The sequence below is a fragment of the Somniosus microcephalus genome, chromosome 33 (genome assembly GCF_052327205.1).
Source record: "Somniosus microcephalus isolate GS21.2 chromosome 33, FLI_Smic_1.0, whole genome shotgun sequence".
NCBI classification, from domain to species: domain Eukaryota; kingdom Metazoa; phylum Chordata; class Chondrichthyes; order Squaliformes; family Somniosidae; genus Somniosus; species Somniosus microcephalus.
In genome coordinates, this window is record NC_141019.1 from 13,118,675 (window position 1) to 13,144,907 (window position 26,233).

The 26,233-nt window shown below is 44.3% G+C and overlaps 1 protein-coding gene across 2 annotated transcripts in view; it reads left to right on the top strand.

The window, feature by feature from the left end:
- LOC147096967 (sterol O-acyltransferase 2-like) overlaps window positions 1-26,233 on the top strand; it is a 243,951-nt gene that overhangs the window by 184,765 nt on the left and 32,953 nt on the right. For both annotated transcript variants that reach the window (XM_085972667.1, XM_085972665.1), the window contains 2 exons: window positions 15,348-15,477; window positions 17,665-17,762. In XM_085972667.1, the coding sequence (XP_085828793.1) occupies window positions 15,348-15,477; window positions 17,665-17,762 (228 nt within the window). The remainder of the gene's footprint in view (window positions 1-15,347; window positions 15,478-17,664; window positions 17,763-26,233) is intronic.

Genomic DNA, 26,233 nt, shown 5'->3' on the forward strand with positions numbered 1-26,233 from the left:
GATTGATTGCAGAGTGATGATTGATTGCAGAGTGATTGAGTGATTGCATGGTGATTGATTGCAGGGTGATTGATTGCAGAGTGATTGATTGCAGGGTGATTGATTGATTGCAGAGTGAATAATTGATTGCAGAGTGACTGAGTGATTGCAGTGTGATTGAGTGATTGCAGGGTGATTGATTGATGACACGGTGATTGATTGCCGAGTGATTGATTGCAGAGTGATTGATTGCAGGGTGCTTGATTGTTTGCAGAATGGTTGATTGATTGCAGAGTGATTGATTGCAGGGTGAGTGATTGTAGATTGATTGATTGATTGCAGAGTGATTGGTTGATTGCAGAGTGATTGATTGCAGGATGATTGGTTGATTGCAGAGTGATTGATTGATTGCAGGGTGATTGATTGATTGCAGGTTGATTGATTGCAGAGTGATTGGTTGCAGGGTGATTGCAGAATGATTGATTGCACTGTGATTGATTGTAGAGAGATTGATTGCAGGGTGATGTCTTGATTGCAGAGTGAATGATTGATTGCAGAGTGATTGAGTGGTTGCAGTGTGATTGATTGCAGAGTGATTGATTGAATGCAGAGTGATTGCGTGATTGCAGAGTGATTGATTGCAGAATGATTGATTGCAGAGTGATTGATTGCAGGGTGATTGATTGCAGGGTGATTGATTGCATGGTGATTGATTGATTGCAGAGTGATTGATTGCAGAGTGATTGATTGCAGGGTAATTGATTGATTGCAGAGTGATTGGTTGATTGCAGAGTGATTGATTGATTGCAGGGTGATTGATTGATTGCAGGTTGATTGGATTGCAGAGAGATTGATTGCAGGGTGATTTCTTGATTGCAGAGTGAATGATTGATTGCAGAGTGATTGAGTCATTGCAGTGTGATTGAATGCAGAGTGATTGATTGATTGCAGAGTGAATGATTGATTGCAGAGTGATTGAGTGATTGCAGGGTGATTGATTGGTTGCAGGGTGATTGATTATTGCAGAGTGATTGATTGCAGGGCGATTGATTAATTGCAGAGTGATTGATTGCAGAGTTCTTGATTGCAGAGTGATTGATTGCGGAGTGATTGATTGATTGCAGTGTGATTCATTGCATGGTGATTGATTGATTGCAGAGTGATTGATTGCAGTGTGATTGATTGATTGCAGAGTTCTTGATTGCAGGGTGATTGATTGATTGCAGAATGATTGACTGCAGTGTGATTGATTGATTGCAGGGTGATTGATTGCAGAGTGATTGATTGATTGCAGGGTGATTGATTGCAGAGTGATTGATTGATTGCAGGGTGATTGATTGATTGCAGAGTGATTGGTAGATTGCAGAGTGATTGATTGATTGCAGAGTGATTGATTGCAGAATGATTGATTGCAGGGTGATTGATTGCAGGGTGATTGATTGCAGAGTGATTGATTGATTGCAGAGTGATTGATTGCAGAGTGATTGATTGCAGAATGATTGATTGCAGAGTGATTGATTGCAGGTGATTGATTGTAGAGAGATTGATTGTAGGATGAGTGATTGATTGCAGAGTGATTGATTGCAGAGTGATTGATTGATTGCAGAGTGATTGATTGCAGGGTGATTGATTGCAGGGCGATTGATTGATTGCAGAATGATTGATTGCAGAGTGATTGATTGCAGGGTGATTGATTGCAGAGTGATTGATTGATTGCAGAGTGATTGATTGCAGAATGATTGATTGCAGGGTGATTGATTGCAGAGTGATTGATTGATTGCAGGGTGATTGATTGTAGAGTGATTGATTGATTGCAGGATGATTAATTGATTGCAGAGTGATTGGTAGATTGCAGAGTGATTGATTGCAGAGTGATTGATTGCAGGGTGATTGATTGCAGGGTGTTTGATTGCAGGGTGATTGATTGATTGCAGATTGATTGATTGCAGAGTGATTGATTGCAGGGTGATTGATTGCAGGGTGATTGATTGATTGCAGATTGATTGATTGCAGAGTGATTGATTGCAGGGTGATTGATTGATTGCAGAATGATTGGATGATTGCAGAGTGATTGATTGCAGGATGATTGGTTGATTGCAGAGTGATTGATTGATTGCAGGGTGATTGATTGATTGCAGATTGATTGATTGCAGAGTGAGTGATTGTAGATTGATTGATTGATTGCAGAGTGATTGGTTGATTGCAGAGTGATTGATTGCAGGATGATTGGTTGATTGCAGAGTGATTGATTGATTGCAGGGTGATTGATTGATTGCAGGTTGATTGATTGCAGAGTGATTGGTTGCAGGGTGATTGCAGAATGATTGATTGCACTGTGATTGATTGTAGAGAGATTGATTGCAGGGTGATGTCTTGATTGCAGAGTGAATGATTGATTGCAGAGTGATTGAGTGGTTGCAGTGTGATTGATTGCAGAGTGATTGATTGAATGCAGAGTGATTGCGTGATTGCAGAGTGATTGATTGCAGAATGATTGATTGCAGAGTGATTGATTGCAGGGTGATTGATTGCAGGGTGATTGATTGCATGGTGATTGATTGATTGCAGAGTGATTGATTGCAGAGTGATTGATTGCAGGGTAATTGATTGATTGCAGAGTGATTGGTTGATTGCAGAGTGATTGATTGATTGCAGGGTGATTGATTGATTGCAGGTTGATTGGATTGCAGAGAGATTGATTGCAGGGTGATTTCTTGATTGCAGAGTGAATGATTGATTGCAGAGTGATTGAGTCATTGCAGTGTGATTGAATGCAGAGTGATTGATTGATTGCAGAGTGAATGATTGATTGCAGAGTGATTGAGTGATTGCAGGGTGATTGATTGGTTGCAGGGTGATTGATTATTGCAGAGTGATTGATTGCAGGGCGATTGATTAATTGCAGAGTGATTGATTGCAGAGTTCTTGATTGCAGAGTGATTGATTGATTGCGGAGTGATTGATTGATTGCAGTGTGATTCATTGCATGGTGATTGATTGATTGCAGAGTGATTGATTGCAGTGTGATTGATTGATTGCAGAGTTCTTGATTGCAGGGTGATTGATTGATTGCAGAATGATTGACTGCAGAGTGATTGATTGATTGCAGGGTGATTGATTGCAGAGTGATTGATTGATTGCAGGGTGATTGATTGCAGAGTGATTGATTGATTGCAGGGTGATTGATTGATTGCAGAGTGATTGGTAGATTGCAGAGTGATTGATTGATTGCAGAGTGATTGATTGCAGAATGATTGATTGCAGGGTGATTGATTGCAGGGTGATTGATTGCAGAGTGATTGATTGATTGCAGAGTGATTGATTGCAGAGTGATTGATTGCAGAATGATTGATTGCAGAGTGATTGATTGCAGGTGATTGATTGTAGAGAGATTGATTGTAGGATGAGTGATTGATTGCAGAGTGATTGATTGCAGAGTGATTGATTGATTGCAGAGTGATTGATTGCAGGGTGATTGATTGCAGGGCGATTGATTGATTGCAGAATGATTGATTGCAGAGTGATTGATTGCAGGGTGATTGATTGCAGAGTGATTGATTGATTGCAGAGTGATTGATTGCAGAATGATTGATTGCAGGGTGATTGATTGATTGCAGGGTGATTGATTGCAGAGTGATTGATTGATTGCAGAGTGATTGATTGCAGGGTGATTGATTGATTGCAGAGTGAATAATTGATTGCAGAGTGATTGAGTGATTGCAGTGTGATTGAGTGACTGCAGGGTGATTGATTGATGACACGGTGATTGATTGCCGAGTGATTGATTGCAGAATGATTGATTGCACTGTGATTGATTGTAGAGAGATTGATTGCAGGGTGATGTCTTGATTGCAGAGTGATTGAGTGATTGCAGAGTGATTGATTGCAGAGCGATTGATTGCAGAATGATTGATTGCAGAGTGATTGATTGCAGGGTGATTGATTGCAGGGTGATTGATTGCATGGTGATTGATTGATTGCAGAGTGATTGATTGCAGAGAGATTGATTGCAGGGTGATTTCTTGATTGCAGAGTGAATGATTGATTGCAGAGTGATTGAGTCATTGCAGTGTGATTGAATGCAGAGTCATTGATTGATTGCAGAGTGAATGATTGATTGCAGAGTGATTGAGTGATTGCAGGGTGATTGATTGGTTGCAGGGTGATTGATTATTGCAGAGTGATTGATTGCAGGGCGATTGATTGCAGAGTGATTGATTGCAGAGTTCTTGATTGCAGAGTGATTGATTGATTGCGGAGTGATTGATTGATTGCAGTGTGATTCATTGCATGGTGATTGATTGATTGCAGAGTGATTGATTGCAGTGTGATTGATTGATTGCAGAGTTCTTGATTGCAGGGTGATTGATTGATTGCAGAATGATTGACTGCAGAGTGATTGATTGATTGCAGGGTGATTGATTGCAGAGTGATTGATTGATTGCAGGGTGATTGATTGCAGAGTGATTGATTGATTGCAGGGTGATTGATTGATTGCAGAGTGATTGGTAGATTGCAGAGTGATTGATTGATTGCAGAGTGAATGATTGATTGCAGAGTGATTGAGTGATTGCATGGTGATTGATTGCAGGGTGATTGATTGCAGAGTGATTGATTGCAGGGTGATTGATTGATTGCAGGGTGAAAGATTGATTGCAGAGTGATTGAGTGATTGCAGGGTGATTGACTGCAGAGTGATTGATTGATTGCAGAGTGATTGATTGATTGCAGGGTGATTGATTGCAGAGTGATTGATTGTGAGATGATTGATTGATTGCAGAGTGATTGATTGCAGGGTGATTGCAGAATGATTGTTTGCAGGGTGATTGATTGATTGCAGAGTGAATGATTGATTGCAGAGTGATTGAGTGATTGCAGGGTGATTGATTGCAGAGTGACTGATTGACTGCATAGTGATTGATTGCAGAGTGATTGATTGATTGCAGAGTGATTGATTGCAGTGTGATTGATTGCAGAGTGATTGATTGCATGATGATTGATTGATTGCAGTGTGATTGATTGATTGCAGAGTTCTTGATTGCAGAGTGATTGATTGATTGTGGAGTGATTGATTGATTGCAGCGTGATTAATTGCATGGTGATTGATTGATTGCAGAGTGATTGATTGCAGTGTGATTGATTGATTGCAGAGTTCTTGATTGCAGGGTGATTGATTGATTGCAGAAGGATTGCTTGCAGAGTGATTGCAATCAATCAATCACCCTGCAATCAATCAATCACTCTGCAATCAATCACACTGCAATCGACCAATCACTCTGCAATCAATCAATCACCCTGCAATCAATCAGAGTGATTGGTCGATTGCAGTGTGATTGATTGCAGAGTGATTAATTGCAGGGTGATTGATTGATTGCAGAATGATTGATTGCAGTGTGATTGATTGCAGGATGATTGGCTGATTACAGATTGATTGATTGATTGCAGGGTGATTGATTGCAGAGTGATTGGTTGATTGCAGAGTGATTGATTGCAGGGTGATTGATTGATTGCAGAGTGATGATTGATTGCAGAGTGATTGAGTGATTGCATGGTGATTGATTGCAGGGTGATTGATTGCAGAGTGATTGATTGCAGGGTGATTGATTGATTGCAGAGTGAATAATTGATTGCAGAGTGACTGAGTGATTGCAGTGTGATTGAGTGATTGCAGGGTGATTGATTGATGACACGGTGATTGATTGCCGAGTGATTGATTGCAGAGTGATTGATTGCAGGGTGCTTGATTGTTTGCAGAATGGTTGATTGATTGCAGAGTGATTGATTGCAGGGTGAGTGATTGTAGATTGATTGATTGATTGCAGAGTGATTGGTTGATTGCAGAGTGATTGATTGCAGGATGATTGGTTGATTGCAGAGTGATTGATTGATTGCAGGGTGATTGATTGATTGCAGGTTGATTGATTGCAGAGTGATTGGTTGCAGGGTGATTGCAGAATGATTGATTGCACTGTGATTGATTGTAGAGAGATTGATTGCAGGGTGATGTCTTGATTGCAGAGTGAATGATTGATTGCAGAGTGATTGAGTGGTTGCAGTGTGATTGATTGCAGAGTGATTGATTGAATGCAGAGTGATTGCGTGATTGCAGAGTGATTGATTGCAGAATGATTGATTGCAGAGTGATTGATTGCAGGGTGATTGATTGCAGGGTGATTGATTGCATGGTGATTGATTGATTGCAGAGTGATTGATTGCAGAGTGATTGATTGCAGGGTAATTGATTGATTGCAGAGTGATTGGTTGATTGCAGAGTGATTGATTGATTGCAGGGTGATTGATTGATTGCAGGTTGATTGGATTGCAGAGAGATTGATTGCAGGGTGATTTCTTGATTGCAGAGTGAATGATTGATTGCAGAGTGATTGAGTCATTGCAGTGTGATTGAATGCAGAGTGATTGATTGATTGCAGAGTGAATGATTGATTGCAGAGTGATTGAGTGATTGCAGGGTGATTGATTGGTTGCAGGGTGATTGATTATTGCAGAGTGATTGATTGCAGGGCGATTGATTAATTGCAGAGTGATTGATTGCAGAGTTCTTGATTGCAGAGTGATTGATTGCGGAGTGATTGATTGATTGCAGTGTGATTCATTGCATGGTGATTGATTGATTGCAGAGTGATTGATTGCAGTGTGATTGATTGATTGCAGAGTTCTTGATTGCAGGGTGATTGATTGATTGCAGAATGATTGACTGCAGTGTGATTGATTGATTGCAGGGTGATTGATTGCAGAGTGATTGATTGATTGCAGGGTGATTGATTGCAGAGTGATTGATTGATTGCAGGGTGATTGATTGATTGCAGAGTGATTGGTAGATTGCAGAGTGATTGATTGATTGCAGAGTGATTGATTGCAGAATGATTGATTGCAGGGTGATTGATTGCAGGGTGATTGATTGCAGAGTGATTGATTGATTGCAGAGTGATTGATTGCAGAGTGATTGATTGCAGAATGATTGATTGCAGAGTGATTGATTGCAGGTGATTGATTGTAGAGAGATTGATTGTAGGATGAGTGATTGATTGCAGAGTGATTGATTGCAGAGTGATTGATTGATTGCAGAGTGATTGATTGCAGGGTGATTGATTGCAGGGCGATTGATTGATTGCAGAATGATTGATTGCAGAGTGATTGATTGCAGGGTGATTGATTGCAGAGTGATTGATTGATTGCAGAGTGATTGATTGCAGAATGATTGATTGCAGGGTGATTGATTGCAGAGTGATTGATTGATTGCAGGGTGATTGATTGTAGAGTGATTGATTGATTGCAGGATGATTAATTGATTGCAGAGTGATTGGTAGATTGCAGAGTGATTGATTGCAGAGTGATTGATTGCAGGGTGATTGATTGCAGGGTGTTTGATTGCAGGGTGATTGATTGATTGCAGATTGATTGATTGCAGAGTGATTGATTGCAGGGTGATTGATTGCAGGGTGATTGATTGATTGCAGATTGATTGATTGCAGAGTGATTGATTGCAGGGTGATTGATTGATTGCAGAATGATTGGATGATTGCAGAGTGATTGATTGCAGGATGATTGGTTGATTGCAGAGTGATTGATTGATTGCAGGGTGATTGATTGATTGCAGATTGATTGATTGCAGAGTGAGTGATTGTAGATTGATTGATTGATTGCAGAGTGATTGGTTGATTGCAGAGTGATTGATTGCAGGATGATTGGTTGATTGCAGAGTGATTGATTGATTGCAGGGTGATTGATTGATTGCAGGTTGATTGATTGCAGAGTGATTGGTTGCAGGGTGATTGCAGAATGATTGATTGCACTGTGATTGATTGTAGAGAGATTGATTGCAGGGTGATGTCTTGATTGCAGAGTGAATGATTGATTGCAGAGTGATTGAGTGGTTGCAGTGTGATTGATTGCAGAGTGATTGATTGAATGCAGAGTGATTGCGTGATTGCAGAGTGATTGATTGCAGAATGATTGATTGCAGAGTGATTGATTGCAGGGTGATTGATTGCAGGGTGATTGATTGCATGGTGATTGATTGATTGCAGAGTGATTGATTGCAGAGTGATTGATTGCAGGGTAATTGATTGATTGCAGAGTGATTGGTTGATTGCAGAGTGATTGATTGATTGCAGGGTGATTGATTGATTGCAGGTTGATTGGATTGCAGAGAGATTGATTGCAGGGTGATTTCTTGATTGCAGAGTGAATGATTGATTGCAGAGTGATTGAGTCATTGCAGTGTGATTGAATGCAGAGTGATTGATTGATTGCAGAGTGAATGATTGATTGCAGAGTGATTGAGTGATTGCAGGGTGATTGATTGGTTGCAGGGTGATTGATTATTGCAGAGTGATTGATTGCAGGGCGATTGATTAATTGCAGAGTGATTGATTGCAGAGTTCTTGATTGCAGAGTGATTGATTGATTGCGGAGTGATTGATTGATTGCAGTGTGATTCATTGCATGGTGATTGATTGATTGCAGAGTGATTGATTGCAGTGTGATTGATTGATTGCAGAGTTCTTGATTGCAGGGTGATTGATTGATTGCAGAATGATTGACTGCAGAGTGATTGATTGATTGCAGGGTGATTGATTGCAGAGTGATTGATTGATTGCAGGGTGATTGATTGCAGAGTGATTGATTGATTGCAGGGTGATTGATTGATTGCAGAGTGATTGGTAGATTGCAGAGTGATTGATTGATTGCAGAGTGATTGATTGCAGAATGATTGATTGCAGGGTGATTGATTGCAGGGTGATTGATTGCAGAGTGATTGATTGATTGCAGAGTGATTGATTGCAGAGTGATTGATTGCAGAATGATTGATTGCAGAGTGATTGATTGCAGGTGATTGATTGTAGAGAGATTGATTGTAGGATGAGTGATTGATTGCAGAGTGATTGATTGCAGAGTGATTGATTGATTGCAGAGTGATTGATTGCAGGGTGATTGATTGCAGGGCGATTGATTGATTGCAGAATGATTGATTGCAGAGTGATTGATTGCAGGGTGATTGATTGCAGAGTGATTGATTGATTGCAGAGTGATTGATTGCAGAATGATTGATTGCAGGGTGATTGATTGATTGCAGGGTGATTGATTGCAGAGTGATTGATTGATTGCAGAGTGATTGATTGCAGGGTGATTGATTGATTGCAGAGTGAATAATTGATTGCAGAGTGATTGAGTGATTGCAGTGTGATTGAGTGACTGCAGGGTGATTGATTGATGACACGGTGATTGATTGCCGAGTGATTGATTGCAGAATGATTGATTGCACTGTGATTGATTGTAGAGAGATTGATTGCAGGGTGATGTCTTGATTGCAGAGTGATTGAGTGATTGCAGAGTGATTGATTGCAGAGCGATTGATTGCAGAATGATTGATTGCAGAGTGATTGATTGCAGGGTGATTGATTGCAGGGTGATTGATTGCATGGTGATTGATTGATTGCAGAGTGATTGATTGCAGAGAGATTGATTGCAGGGTGATTTCTTGATTGCAGAGTGAATGATTGATTGCAGAGTGATTGAGTCATTGCAGTGTGATTGAATGCAGAGTCATTGATTGATTGCAGAGTGAATGATTGATTGCAGAGTGATTGAGTGATTGCAGGGTGATTGATTGGTTGCAGGGTGATTGATTATTGCAGAGTGATTGATTGCAGGGCGATTGATTGCAGAGTGATTGATTGCAGAGTTCTTGATTGCAGAGTGATTGATTGATTGCGGAGTGATTGATTGATTGCAGTGTGATTCATTGCATGGTGATTGATTGATTGCAGAGTGATTGATTGCAGTGTGATTGATTGATTGCAGAGTTCTTGATTGCAGGGTGATTGATTGATTGCAGAATGATTGACTGCAGAGTGATTGATTGATTGCAGGGTGATTGATTGCAGAGTGATTGATTGATTGCAGGGTGATTGATTGCAGAGTGATTGATTGATTGCAGGGTGATTGATTGATTGCAGAGTGATTGGTAGATTGCAGAGTGATTGATTGATTGCAGAGTGATTGATTGCAGAATGATTGATTGCAGGGTGATTGATTGCAGGGTGATTGATTGCAGAGTGATTGATTGATTGCAGAGTGATTGATTGCAGAGTGATTGATTGCAGAATGATTGATTGCAGAGTGATTGATTGCAGGTGATTGATTGTAGAGAGATTGATTGTAGGATGAGTGATTGATTGCAGAGTGATTGATTGCAGAGTGATTGATTGATTGCAGAGTGATTGATTGCAGGGTGATTGATTGCAGGGCGATTGATTGATTGCAGAATGATTGATTGCAGAGTGATTGATTGCAGGGTGATTGATTGCAGAGTGATTGATTGATTGCAGAGTGATTGATTGCAGAATGATTGATTGCAGGGTGATTGATTGATTGCAGGGTGATTGATTGCAGAGTGATTGATTGATTGCAGAGTGATTGATTGCAGGGTGATTGATTGATTGCAGAGTGAATAATTGATTGCAGAGTGATTGAGTGATTGCAGTGTGATTGAGTGACTGCAGGGTGATTGATTGATGACACGGTGATTGATTGCCGAGTGATTGATTGCAGAGTGATTGATTGCAGGGTGCTTGATTGTTTGCAGAATGGTTGATTGATTGCAGAGTGATTGATTGCAGGGTGAGTGATTGATTGCAGAGTGATTGATTGATTGCAGAGTGATTGAGTGATTGCAGGGTGATTGATTGCAGAGTGATTGATTGACTGCAGAGTGATTGATTGCAGGGTGATTGATTGCAGAGTGATTGATTGTCGGATGATTGATTGATTGCAGAGTGATTGATTGATTGCTGGGTGATTGATTGCAGAGTGATTCATTGCAGGGTGATTGCAGAATGATTGTTTGCAGGGTGATTGATTGCAGAGTGATTGATTGCCGGGTGATTGATTGATTGCAGAGTGAATGATTGATTGCAGAGTGATTGAGTGATTGCATGGTGATTGATTGCAGGGTGATTGATTGCAGAGTGATTGATTGCAGGGTGATTGATTGATTGCAGAGTGAAAGATTGATTGCAGAGTGATTGAGTGATTGCAGGGCGATTGACTGCAGAGTGATTGATTGACGATTGCAGGGTGATTGATTGCAGAGTGATTGATTGTCAGATGATTGATTGATTGCAGAGTGATTGATTGCTTGGTGATTGATTGCAGAGTGATTGCAGAATGATTGTTTGCAGGGTGATTGATTGATTGCAGAGTGAATGATTGATTGCAGAGTGATTGAGTGATTGCAGGGTGATTGATTGCAGAGTGACTGATTGACTGCATAGTGATTGATTGCAGAGTGATTGATTGATTGCAGAGTGATTGATTGTCAGATGATTGATTGATTGCAGAGTGATTGATTGCTTGGTGGTTGATTGATTGCAGTGTGTTGATTGATTGCAGAGTTCTTCATTGCAGAGTGATTGATTGATTGCGGAGTGATTGATTGATTGCAGCGTGAATAATTGCATGGTGAATGATTGATTGCAGAGTGATTGATTGCAGTGTGATTGAGTGATTGCAGAGTGATTGATTGCAGGGTGATTGATTGCAGGGTGATTGATTGAGGAGCGATTGATTGCGGAGTGATTGATTGCAGGTTGATTGATTGCAGAGTGATTGATTGCAGGGTGGCTGATTGATTGCAGAGTGATTGATTGCAGCGTGATTGATTGCAGGGTGATTGATTGCAGAGTGATTGATTGCAGAGTGATTGATTGTAGGGTGATTGATTGATTGCAGAGTGATTGATTGCAGAGTGATTGATTGATTGCAGAGTGATTGATTGCAGTGTGATTGATTGATTGCAGAGGGATTGATTGGTTGCAGAGTGATTGATTATTGCAGAGTGATTGATGGATTGCAGAGTGATTGATTGCAGAGTGATTGATTGCAGGGTGATTGATTGATTGCAGAGTTCTTGATTGCAGAGTGATTGATTGATTGCGGAGTGATTGATTGATTGCAGTGTGATTAATTGCATGGTGATTGTTTGATTGCAGGGTGATTGATTGCAGTGTGATTGATTGATTGCAGAGTTCTTGATTGCAGGATGATTGGTTGATTGCAGAGTGGTTGATTGATTGCAGGGTGATTGATTGCAGAATGATTGATTGATTGCAGAGTGATTGATTGCAGAGTGATTGATTGCAGGGTGATTGATTGATTGCAGAGTGAATGATTGATTGCAGAGTGATTGAGTGATTGCAGGGTGATTGATTGCAGAGTGATTGATTGACTGCAGAGTGATTGATTGCAGGGTGATTGATTGCAGAGTGATTGATTGTCGGATGATTGATTGATTGCAGAGTGATTGATTGATTGCTGGGTGATTGATTGCAGAGTGATTCATTGCAGGGTGATTGCAGAATGATTGTTTGCAGGGTGATTGATTGCAGAGTGATTGATTGCCGGGTGATTGATTGATTGCAGAGTGAATGATTGATTGCAGAGTGATTGAGTGATTGCATGGTGATTGATTGCAGGGTGATTGATTGCAGAGTGATTGATTGCAGGGTGATTGATTGATTGCAGAGTGAAAGATTGATTGCAGAGTGATTGAGTGATTGCAGGGCGATTGACTGCAGAGTGATTGATTGACGATTGCAGGGTGATTGATTGCAGAGTGATTGATTGTCAGATGATTGATTGATTGCAGAGTGATTGATTGCTTGGTGATTGATTGCAGAGTGATTGCAGAATGATTGTTTGCAGGGTGATTGATTGATTGCAGAGTGAATGATTGATTGCAGAGTGATTGAGTGATTGCAGGGTGATTGATTGCAGAGTGACTGATTGACTGCATAGTGATTGATTGCAGAGTGATTGATTGATTGCAGAGTGATTGATTGCGGAGTGATTGATTGCAGAGTGATTGATTGCATGGTGATTGATTGATTGCAGTGTGTTGATTGATTGCAGAGTTCTTCATTGCAGAGTGATTGATTGATTGCGGAGTGATTGATTGATTGCAGCGTGAATAATTGCATGGTGAATGATTGATTGCAGAGTGATTGATTGATTGCAGAGTTCTTGATTGCAGGGTGATTGATTGATTGCAGAAGGATTGATTGCAGAGTGATTGATTGATTGCAGGGTGATTGATTGCAGAGTGATTGGTCGATTGCAGTGTGATTGATTGCAGAGTGATTGATTGCAGGGTGATTGACTGATTGCAGAATGATTGATTGCAGAGTGATTGATTGCAGGATGATTGGTTGGTTACAGAGTGATTGATTGATTGCAGGGTGATTGATTGCAGAGTGATTGATTGATTGCAGATTGATTGATTGCAGAGTGATTGATTGCAGAGTGATTGATTGACTGCAGAGTGATTGATTGATTGCAGTGTGATTGATTGCAGTGTGATTGATTGTCAGATGATTGATTGATTGCAGAGTGATTGATTGCTTGGTGATTGATTGCAGAGTGATTCATTGCAGGGTGATTGCAGAATGATTGTTTGCAGGGTGATTGATTGATTGCAGAGTGAATGATTGATTGCAGAGTGATTGCAGGGTGATTGATTGCAGACTGACTGACTGCATAGTGATTGATTGCAAAGCGATTGATTGATTGCAGAGTGATTGATTGCAGGGTGATTGATTGCAGAGTGATTGATTGCATGGTGATTGATTGATTGCAGTGTGATTGATTGATTGCAGAGTTCTTGATTGCAGAGTGATTGATTGATTGCGGAGTGATTGATTGATTGCAGCGTGATTAATTGCATGGTGATTGATTGATTGCAGAGTGATTGATTGCAGTGTGATTGATTGATTGCAGTGTTCTTGATTGCAGGGTGATTGATTGATTGCAGGAGGATTGATTGCAGAGTGATTGATTGATTGCAGGATGATTGATTGATTGCAGAGTGATTGGTCGATTGCAGTGTGATTGATTGCAGAGTGATTGATTGCAGGGTGATTGATTGATTGCAGAATGATTGATTGCAGAGTGATTGATTGCAGGATGATTGGTTGATTACAGAGTGATTGATTGATTGCAGGGTGATTGATTGCAGAGTGATTGATTGATTGCAGAGTGATTGATTGCAGAGTGATTGATTGCATGGTGATTGATTGATTGCAGAGTGAATGATTGATTGCAGAGTGATTGAGTGATTTCAGGGTGATTGATTGCAGAGTGATTGATTGACTGCAGAGTGATTGATTGATTGCAGGGTGATTGATTGTCAGATGATTGATTGATTGCAGAGTGATTGATTGATTGCTGGGTGATTGATTGCAGAGTGATTCATTGCAGGGTGATTGCAGAATGATTGTTTGCAGGGTGATTGATTGCAGAGTGATTGATTGCAGGGTGATTGATTGATTGCAGAGTGAATGATTGATTGCAGAGCGATTGAGTGATTGCATGGTGATTGATTGCAGGGTGATTGATTGCAGAATGATTGATTGCCGGGTGATTGATTGATTGCAGAGTAATGGCCCGAACTCCAGGGCATAGACTTCCAGTTGGGATAGGCTTAACAAATGGAAGGAGAACAGGAGGTCAGCTAACCCAGGTGACTTAACTGTGTGAGCACTGACCAGAGGAGCAAGAAAGGGCTGTGAAGATTGAATTAAATGAAGGAGTCGGTGGTAGGAGAATCAGTTCATTGTATGTGTGAGGGGAAAGAGGCTGAATTGCACACAACTATTGGCCCTCGGAGGACTATTCCAACGCACTCCTGGCTGGCCTCCCACATTCCACCCTACATAAACTTAAGGTTATCCAAAACTCGGCTGCCTGTGTCCTAACTCGCACCAAGTCCCGTTCACCCATCACCGCTGTGCTTGCTGACCTACACTGGTTCCTGGTTAAGCAACGCCTTGATTTTAAAATTCTCATCCTTGTTTTCGAATCCCTCCATAACCTCGTCCCTCCCTATCTCTGTAACCTCCTCCAGCCCTACAACCCTTTGAGATATCTCCACTCCAATTCTGCCCTCTTGAGCATCCTTGATTATAATCGCTCCACCATCGGTGGCCGTGCCTTCAGCTGCTTGGGCCCTAAGCTCTGGAATTCCCTCCCTAAACCTCCCCACTTCTCTACCTTCCTTTAAGAGGCTTCTTAAAACCTACCTCTTTGACCAAGGTACAGTCACCTGTCCAATATCTCCTTATGTGGCTCTGTGTCAAATTTTGTTTGATAACGCTCCTGTGAAGTGCCTTGGGACGTTTTACTGAGTTAAAGGCGCTATATAAATGCAAGTTGTTGTTGTTGTAGGTAAGGGGAACAGCTGCAGTAAGAGGAATGCCAGTCTGCTGGGGGTACTTGCTGTAACTAAGCTCACAGTCTGCCTGTAAGATCCTGATCTGTAAGACTGTGCTCTTTGTGTTCTTCACTCACAGACCATCGGCTGCCTCTTCTATTGTTACTTCATCTTAGTGAGGCTCTGTATCCCAGTGTTCACCAACATGAGCAAACAGCCCTTCAGCACCAAGATGCTTGTCCTATCGATATTCAACGCAACGTTACCAGGTACGGGCAGTGGGAAGGGTCGGGTCTGTTCCGGTACAGCGAGGGCCTGGTGTCGACATGAACTTATGAAGAAGCTCAGTAAAAGGAGGGGGATGGTTTGAAGCTGAACTCCAGCATTATTGCCACAGTCGATCAGCTAGGCCTGGACTGTAGTGAATGGCCACTTATCATTTGAAACTTGACATTGGTAAAACCTTCCAAGACCTATAAATCCATTGTGGGGAGTAAGGAGGAGAAAGCATATTTTTTATAATCATGTGAATGACACGGGAACAAGGTTTTGGGGAGGGGGGAAGAGAAGAATACATAAATAGGGTTGAAAATCAACAGCCCTTTCAGCACTCTCCCATTGGGTCCTATCCTTCCCTCGGAGTGTCGGCTTGGCCATGTGGGGGAGGAGGGGGCATGGCTCAGGGTGGGGCCTCCTAGTCAAGAGTTCTTGCACCCACAACCTGGCGGCAGACCAGCGTATCAGCTTGTCCGTTGCAGAGGTGAGGCCCACTTTAGGGTTCAGGCCTGGGACATGGCTTGGATCTCCAAACAATGGCCACTGTTTGTTAATGTTTCTGGGAGGGGGGCCCCCCAGTACGTGCCCCTGAAGCGGCACATTTTGCCAGTTTGTGGCTTCATGGGGCAGGCGGGCACTGGAGATGCCTCTAGTGGTGTGGGCACCTGCCTGGGTTATTTCAATTGAGAGAGCTCCCCCATACCCCACTAACTTAGACAGGCTCAGTGCCCAAGCTCCTGGGCAGGGGCAGTTACACCGGATGTTGTTGAATAAGCTAACTTAATGATCCAGCGGGAAGAGTTCAAATCCCATCATGGCAGCTGGGAATTTAAATTCAGTTAATTAAATAAATCTGGCATAAAAAGCTAGTATCAGTAATGGTGACCAAATAACTACCGGATTGTGTAACAAAAACCCATCTGGTTCACTAATGTCCTTTAGGGAAGGAAATCTGCCGTCCTTACCCGGTCTGGCCTATATGTGACTCCAGACCCACAGCAATGTGGTTGACTTTTAACTGCCCCCTGAAATGGCCTAGCAAAACACTCAGTTGTATTCAAGAAGGCGGCTCACCACCACCTTCTCGAGGCCAGTTAGGGTCGGGCAATAAATGCTGGCATTGATGGAGACGTCCACATCCCGGGAATGAATGACAGTGCAGTGCTCCCTTAGTACTGCCCCTCCGACAGTGCAGCGCTCCCTTGGTACTGCCCCTCCGACAGTGCAGCGCTCCCTTGGTACTGCCCCTCCGACAGTGCAGCGCTCCCTTGGTACAGCCCCTCCGACAGTGCAGCGCTCCCTTGGTACTGCCCTTCCGACAGTGTGGCGCTCCCTCAGTACTGACCCTCTGACAGTGCAGCGCTCCCTCAGTACTGCCCCTCCGACAGTGCAGCGCTCTCTCAGTACTTCCCCCTCCGACAGTGCAGCACTCCCTCAGCACTACCCCTCCGACAGTGCAACACTCACTCAGCACTGACTCTCTGACAGTGCAGCGCTCCCTCAGTACTGCCCCTCTGACAGTGCAGCGCTCCCTCAGTACTGACCCTCCGACAATGCAACTCTCCCTCAGTACTGCCCCTCCGACAGTGTGGCACTCCCTCAGTAATGCCCCTCCGACAGTGCAACTCTCCCTCAGGACTGCCCCTCCGACAGTGCAGCATTCCCTGAGTACTGCCCCTCCAACAGTGCAGCACTCACTCAGCACGAACCCTCCGACAGTGCGGCTCTCCCTCAGTACAGCCCCTCCGACAGTGCGGCGTTCCCTCAGTACTGACCCTCCGGCAGTGCAGCACTCCCTCAGTACTGCCCCTCCGACAGTGCGGCCGTCCCTCAGTACAGCCCCTCCGACAGTGCGGCGTTCCCTCAGTACTGACCCTCCGGCAGTGCAGCACTCCCTCAGTACTGCCCCTCCGACAGTGCGGCCGTCCCTCAGTACCGAGGACAGGATCCGACTCTGTCGCAATGCCCCATGTGGTTGAATAGCCGACTGCGGCATGAAGACTGGGCACTGAGTGAGGTATAGGAGCCACGGCACTGTACCAAAGTCAGCAGTCAGCGCCTTCAGGAGAGGAGGCTATTTGGGGGAGGGGCAACGTTAGTGGATTTGCATTTTTTTTGAATTTCATTTCAGGGATCAGAAATGTTGGACAGGCTGGTAACGGATCTGATCTCTGCTCCAGGTACCTTCCTGCTGCTGCTGTTCTTCTTCTCCTTCCTCCATTGCTGGCTCAACGCCTTCGCTGAGATGCTACGTTTTGGAGACAGAATGTTCTACAAGGTAACGGGGGAAAGAATGACGGCTCAGACACGAGCGAGGGCAGTGGCCAAGGCTGAAGAAATGTAGCTGATCAGGAATGGCAGTCAGACTGGTGATATAGAAGTTCATGAGCTCCTCGCTCTTGTTAGGGTGGAGGGGGCAGGGGAGAAAGGTATAAGGGGACGGTTGGTAGTGGAGGAAAGACGACGGGGTTATCTTTGCTCACCAGAATGGTCCTGGTGTAGTGAGCCGCTTTGGTGGAGGGGAATGAAGCCTGATAGAGCTTGAGGTGGTCCAGCCAGATCTGATGATCAGTTGTGCACCAGATATGCTCCAATCTTTATTAAAATGTATTCTCGGGATGTGGGCATCGCTGGCAATGCCAGCATTTATTGCCCATCCCTAATTGCCCCTTGAGAAGGTGGTGATGAGCCGCCTTCTTGAACCGCTGCAGTCTGTGTGGTGAAGGTACACCCACAGTGCTGTTAGGGAGGGAGTTCCAGGATTTTGACCCAGCGACGATGAAGGAACGGCCGATATATTTCCAAGTCAGGAATCCAGTATACCAGTGGTTCCAGTACACCAGCAGATCCAGTATACCAGCAGATCCGGTATATCAGCAGAACCAGTACACCAGCGGATCCAGTACACCAGCGGATCCAGTATACCCATTGTTAGATCCGTGTATCTTAATGTTGTGTCCTTCAATAATCAGACAACAGACTGCAGGGAACGATTCAACAGGTGTTTACTGAATGAGGGTTACTCTAGAACTAACTGTACAGATCACTACTCAGGGTTTATATATAGGTGTGGTCACTGCCGGTACTACAGTATACAGGAGCTGTAAAAAGTAGTTCTCTCCCTTAAGGTATATATACATTACATACATTACACCCATGGATCCGGTATACCAGTGGATCCGGTATACCAGTGGATCCAGTATACCAGTGGATCCAGTATACCCGTGGATCCTGAACACCAGCAGATCCAGTATACCAGAGGATCCAGTATACCAGAGGATCCAGTATACCTGTGGATCCTGTACACCAGCAGATCCAGTATACCAGAGGATCCAGTATACCAGTGGATCCAGTGTACCAGCGGATCCAGTATACCAGTGGATCCAGTGTACCAGCGGATCCTGTACACCAGCGGATCCGGTATACCAGTGGATCCAGTATACCAGTGGATCCAGTATACCAGCGGATCCGGTATACCAGTGGATTCTGTACACCAGAGGATCCAGTATACCAGTGGATCCAGTATACCAGAGGATCCAGTATACCAGCAGATCCGGTATACCAGCGGATCCAGTATACCAGCGGATCCGGTACACTAGCGGATCCGGTACACTAGCGGATCCAGTATACCAGCGGATCCAGTATACCAGTGGATCCGGTACACCAGTGGATCCTGTACACCAGTGGATCCGGTATACTAGTGGATCCGGTATACCAGTGGATCCGGTATACCAGCAGATTTAGTATACCAGCAGATCCTGAGGAATCAAGGTTCTAGGGTTCCTTGGGGAACCAAGGGTCTAGAGAGAATGAGGAACTGAAAGAAATCAGTATATGTAAAGACATAAGGGGGAGAAATTCATTAAGCCCCGTTTGGGACGCAAACTTTAAAAAGTTTTGCGCTCCAGGAAGGAAGTGGATCAAGCGCTAAATCAAGCCTTGCCTTCTTGGAGCGCAATCGGCAGCAGGCGGGGTGGCGACTTCAGCAGCTGTCGTGTTCCAAGGCTCCTTCCCTCCTTTAAAGGGAAGGGTCATCGTTGCAGGTTCTGCAATATAAAAAGTACCTACCTGGACCACCAAGGCAGCCGCGATCCCGCGCGATCAGCCCGGCACTCAAGCAGAGTGCTGATCGATTGCGGGCAGGAACCCGCCAAAAAAACTAGAACAGGAAAGGTAAGTTATTTTTCCACTTACCTCGGTCACCTCGCCTTTAATCATCGCCCCCGAAGCGCCCGCCCGATGAACGCCTCCTTCAGCTCTCGGTGTTTTTGACCAGCGCTGCTGCAGGGGGTGGAAGTCAATTTCGGGTCCGGGGCACTACCGGGGCGATGCGCACGGCGATGATGTCATGAAGGTGATCGGGCACAACGCCATAGCGCCACAGCAAAACTCCCGGCGAATATGTCGGGAGTCGATGTCAGCGCCACGCCCGGTCGCAAAGCAATTTGTGCCCTGTTAGCACCCCCTGGGGGTACTAACAGGAGGTGGAAAGGCACCCAATTTCACCCCCATATTACTGGAGAAATTAATGGGACTAAGTGGCGACAAATCCCCTGGACCTGACGACCTGCATCCTAGGGTTTTAAAAGAGGTAGCTGCAGAGACAGTGGATGCACTGGTACTAATCTTCCAGAATTCCCTAGATTCTAGAACAGTCCCCAAGGATTGGAAGGTAGCAAACATAACCCCGCTATTTAAGAAAGGAGGAGGAGAAAAAACGGGGTACTATAGGCCAGTTAACCTTTTTTTTTATTCGTTTATGGGATGTGGGCGTCACTGGCAAGGCCAGCATTTATTGCCCATCCCTAATTATCCTTGAGAAGGTGGTGATGAGCTGCCTTCTTGAACCGCTGCAGTCCGTGTGGTGAAGGTGCTCCCACAGTGCTGTTAGGGAGGGAGTTCCAGGATTCTGACCCAGCGACGATGAAGGATCGGCGATATATTTCCAAGTCAGGATGGTGTGTGACTTGGAGGGGAACTTGGAGGTGGTGGTGTTCCCATGCGCCTGCTGCCCTTGTCCTTCTAGGTGGCAGAGGTCGCAGGTTTGGGAGGTGCTGCCGAAGAAGCCTTGGCGAGTTGCTGCAGTGCATCTTGTAGATGGTACACGCTGCAGCCACGGTACGCCGGTGGTGGAGGGAGTGAATGTTTAAGGTGCTGGATGGGGTGCCGATCAAGCGGGCTGCTTTGTCCTGAATGGTGTCGAGCTTCTTGAGTGTTGTTGGAGCTGCACTCATCCAGGCAAGTGGGGAGTATTCCATCACACTCCTGACTTGTGCCTTGTAGATGGTGGAAAGGTGACATCAGTAGTAGGTAAAATGCTAGAATCTATTATTAGGGACGTGGTAACGGGGCACTTAGAAAATCATAATATGAATAGGCAGAGTCAACATGGTTTTATGAAAGGGAAATCATGTTTGACAAATCTGAGAGTTTTTTGAAGATGTAACTGGTAGGATGGCTAAGGGGGAACCAGTGGATGCAGTATATTTGGATTTTCAAAAAGCATTTGATAAGGTGTCATACAAGAGGTTATTACACAAAATTAGGACTCATGGGATTGGGGGTAATATATTAGCATGGATAGAGGATTGGTTAATGGACAGAAAACAGAGAGTAGGAATAAACGAGGCTTTTTCGTTTTGGCAGGCTGTAACTAGTGGGGTACGGCAAGGATCAGTGCTTGGGCCTGAGTGTAACGTATCCAAGTTTGCTGATGATACCAAGTTAGGTGGGAAAGTAAACTGTGAGGAGGACGCAAAGAGGCTGCAGAGAAATTTAGACAGGTTGACTAAGTGAGGAAGAACATGGCAAATGGAATCCAATGTGGGGAAGGGTGAAGTTATCCACTTTGGTGGGAAAAACAAAAAAGCAGAATATTTTTTGAATGGCGAGAGACTGGGAAATGTTGGCACTCTCAGGGACCTGGGTGTCCTTGTACATGAATCACAGAAAATTAGCATGCAGGTAAAGCAAGAAATTAGGAAAGCAAATGGTATGTTAGCTTTTGTTACAAAGGGATTAGAGTATAAGAGTAAAGAAGTCTTACAGCAATTATATAGGGCCCTGGTGAGACCACACCTGGAGTACTGCGTACAGTTCCGGTCTCCCTACCAAAGGAAAGACATACTTGCCTTAGAGGGAGTGCAACGAAGGTTCACTAGACTGATTCCTGGGATGGGGAGATTGTCCTTTGAGGAGAGATTGAGTAGACTAGGCCTATATTCCTTAAAGTTTAGAAGAATGAAAGGTGATCTAATTGAAACATAAAATTCTTACGGGGCTTGACAGGGTTAATGCTGGGAAAATGATTCCCCCGGCTGGAGAGTCTAGAACCAGGGGTCACAGTCTCAGAATATTGGGTCGGCCATTTAGGACTGAGATGAGGAGAAATTTCTTCACTCAGAGGGTTGTGAATCTTTGGAATTCTCTGCCCCAGAGGGCTGTGGAGGCTCAGTCATTGAGTATATTTAAGGCTGAGATCGATAGATTTGGGGGAACTAAGAGAATTAAGGGATATGGGGATAGTGCGGGAAAGTGGAGTTGAGGTAGAAGATCAGCCATGATCTTATTGAATGACGGAGCAGGCTCGAGGGGCCAAATGGCCTACTCCTGCTCCTATTTCTTATATTCTTATGATCTGGTATACCAGCAGATCCAGTCCAGGAGAGAGTGAAGGATAACTTCATGGATCAGTGTAGATGAGTGAGCTGGACCGAGGAGCAGCTGTAGGGAGGTGAGGAGCTCACACGATCAGGCCCATTAGAGCGAGCTTGAGGAGCCAGTCCCACCCAGTCCAGTGAAGGGTAATGAAGGAGTTCTGAAGGGTGAGTGGAGTCAGCGGCCACAGGCAGCAAACAACAGAGCAGAGATCACTCAACAGTATCTAGGGCAGGATGGAAGTCACAGGAATGGATCAGAGCCGGCCCAGTGCTGATTGGAGAGTTCCAGCGAAGGAGCAGAAGCTGGTAGAAGCAGACTAGCAGATAACAACAGTCGTGGGGTCGCTGTGGTCTGGAGCAGGTTACCATAAACCTGAAGAATGAAGCAGAAGAGCAGAGTCACTTAATGAGAGGAAAGAAGACAGGGGGAAGGATGGCAGTGGATGGTGCTCAGTCAGAACACAAATGCCAAGAATACATGATGTGACATTATTTCTCTCTGTCTCACTTTCACTCCTCTCTCTCTCTCTCACACTCTCTTTCTATCTCTCTTTCTGCTCTCTATCACGCTCTATCTCTCTCTTATTCTCTAACTCTCTCACTTTCTTCTTTCTTTCTATCTCACTCTTTCTCTCTGCCTCTGTCTCTCTCTCTCTTTTTCTTCTCTCTCTCTCTTTTTCTCCCTCCCTCTCTGTCTCTCCCTTTATCTCCCCTCTCTCTCTTCTCTGTAGCTCTCTTTATCTCTCTCTTTCAAACATCATACACTGCAGCAAATGGAAGTGTAGATGTTGAAGGGATGTGGATTCTGGTGTGAATGCCCAGCCCCCCCTTGTACAGATAACTGTAGCTGTAGTAAAGACAGCTGCTTGACGGTAGCTGTAGTAAAGACAGCTGCTTGACGGCAGTCGGATAAATAGGAAGCCATCTTGGCCATGCGGCAGTACTACACGAGCTGGCACTGACTCAAGACCTAATAAAGAGTACTCAACGATATCTACTCGTAAGCCTCTTAATACTAAGATATAAGATAACATTACATGGTACCAGGATTTATAGAATGCACGATACGGGCATACCACAACAATGGAAGGGATAAAACCACCGACTAGCCTGCAACTTGAAGGAAATCTGGACGAAAATTGGCACGAATTCAAACAACGCTTTCTTCTATACCTCACAGCGATCGACGCCACGACTAGCTCTGGAACACGTAAGGTAGCTTTGTTGCTAACAGTGGCTGGCTCGCAGGCAATCGAGCTGTAAAATACATTTACGTTCACAGCTGAAGGTGACAAAAATGATCTGGACAAAGTGATAGATTTGTTCGATAAATACTGCACACCTAAAAAGAATGAAACGTTCGAGAGATTTGTTTTTCGCTCCCGCATGCAAAAGCAAGGAGAATCCTTTGATGTTTTTCTGACGGACTTGAAAACAAAAGCAGAAACATGTAACTTTGGAGACTTGAAGGAATCGGTGATGCGCGATCAGGTCATTTTCGGAATAATTGACAAGAAGGTGAGGGAGAGAATGCTTAGGGACAATGACTTAACTTTGGATGCTGCAGTAAAAATATGTCATGCTAGTGAACTCTCAGCTATGCACACGAAAAAATTCGATGGGAGAACTACAGCAATGGGCGTGAGAGCACTGGGACTGGACAACCTACCAGTGGATGTAGTACACAGAAGGGACACAAGAGGGCGCACAGAGTTCAGGACTATGACGCCATACGATTGCAGACGGTGCGGCAATAGACGCGTGGCAACACAGTGTCCGACTTATGGGAAGAACTGCGCAAAATGTAAAGGCAGGAATCACTTTGCTAAAATGTGCTTTTGGGAAGAGAAAGCCAAAGGTAAAAAGACAGTGCATGCTATTGAGACTGAAGACACGGAATCGGAGACTTTGTATGTTGGAATGGTGCAAAATGACTTAAAACAGGGTAAAGATATGGAAAAAGAAGTACATTCCGTAGGACTAAAGACTGAAGATTGGATAGCCCCCTTGCTGGTAAATGGCACCATTGTTCCCTTCAAGCTAGATACAGGTGCTAAGGCAAACCTCATAAGCTGGAGTGATGCACGGAATCTCAAAGTGAGACCAAAAATACTGAACAAGACAGTGGCTTTGAAGGCGTACAATGGACAAAGTATTGAAACAAAAGGAACGTGTAGGCTGAATGTTAAGGTAAAAAATCGCATTCACCCATTGACGTTTGTTATAGTGCCTGAAGGACATGAGTCACTGTTGGGGGATAAGGCATGTGTGGATTTGGGCTTGGTAAAACGAGTCTATACTATTAATGAACTGAACTGTGTGCAGAGTGCCCCCCAAGACAGTACAAATATAAAGCATGATGCTATAACACACAAGTACGCAGATGTATTTCAGGGTTTCAGAGCACTGCCCTTTACATACTCCATCAAACTGAGAGATGATGCACAACCTGTGATTCACGCACCCAGGAGAGTTCCGGTGGCCCTCCATGAGAAACTGCGGAAAGAGCTAGACCGCATGGAGGGACCAGGTGTCATAAAGAAGACTGAGGAACTGACTGACTGGGTAAATTCCATGGTTTGCGTCAATTCAAAAAAGACTGATAAATTGCGTGTCTGCATGGATCCCAAGGACCTTAACGCTAATATAAAAAGAGAGCACTATCAAATCCCAAAGAGAGAGGAAATAGTCAGCGAAATGACAGGAGCAAAATTCTTCTCCAAGATGGACGCCTCGCATGGATTCTGGCAGCTGAAACTTGATGAAGAGAGTACTAAGCTGTGCACCTTTAACACCCCGTTTGGTCGATACTCCTACCAGCGCCTGCCCTTCGGCATTAGCTCCGCCCCAGAAATCTTCCACAGAGCAATGGAGCAAATCATCGAGGGCCTGGATGGTGTGCGGGTGTACGTGGATGATCTGGTAGTATGGGGCTCCACTCAGGGAGAGCACGACACCAGACTGGAAAAAACACTTCAGAGGATACGGCAGTATGGACTCAAACTAAATAAAGACAAATGTCAGTTCAGCGTCAATGAAATCACATTCCTCGGGGACAAGATTTCTGCAGAAGGGATTCAGCCAGACAAGTCAAAGGTAAAGGCCATACATGACATGGAAAAACCAAAGGACAAGAAAGGGGTTCAGCGGGCCCTTGGCATGGTTAATTACCTAGGGAAATTCATTCCAAATCTGGCAGTGAAAACCGCTCACTTGAGAAAACTGCTGCACCAAGAGACAGAGTTCCAATGGGGACATGAACATGAGAATGAATGGAAGGGGCTGCTACACATTCTAGCAAGTGAACCCCTACTGAAGTTCTTCTGCCCTGAAAAGAGGACAAAAGTGTCCACAGATGCCTCTAAGGATGGATTAGGGGCTGTCCTTCTACAGGAAGATGAAGGAGAATGGCGACCAGTGGCATATGCGTCACGCTCCATGACGGCTACAGAGTGTCGGTATGCGCAAATAGAGAAGGAGTGCCTGGGCTTGGCATTTGGGTGTGAAAAATTTCATACCTACATCTATGGACTTCCCAAGGTTATCCTAGAAACTGACCATAAGCCACTGCTAGGGATCGCAAAAAAGAATCTGTGTGACATGTCATCACGGATACAGCGCCTAATGATGAGACTACAATGTTATGATTTTGAGCTTACATATGTGCCAGGGACACAAATGTTCATTGCAGATACACTATCCAGGGCTGCGCCTCATGCCACACAAAACAGTGAAACAGAAGAGGATGTGGACCTTTATGTGGATATGGTCTATGCAGCATTGCCCGCCTCACAGGAACAACATAAGAACATAAGAAATAGGAGCAGGAGTAGGCCAATCGGCCCCTCGAGCCTGCTCCGCCATTCAATAAGATCATGGCTGATCTGATCCTAACCGCCAATCTACTATCACAGAACCATCTCCTGAATCTAACAGAATTAGACACACGAAATAGGAGCAGGATCAGGCTACACGGCCCCTGGGCCCGCTCCGCTACCCACAGGGCCATGTCCGATCCGAACCTAGACTCATGTCCAAATTCCTGCCCGCTCCCCGTAACCCTTAATTCCCTTTACTTCTAGGAAACTGT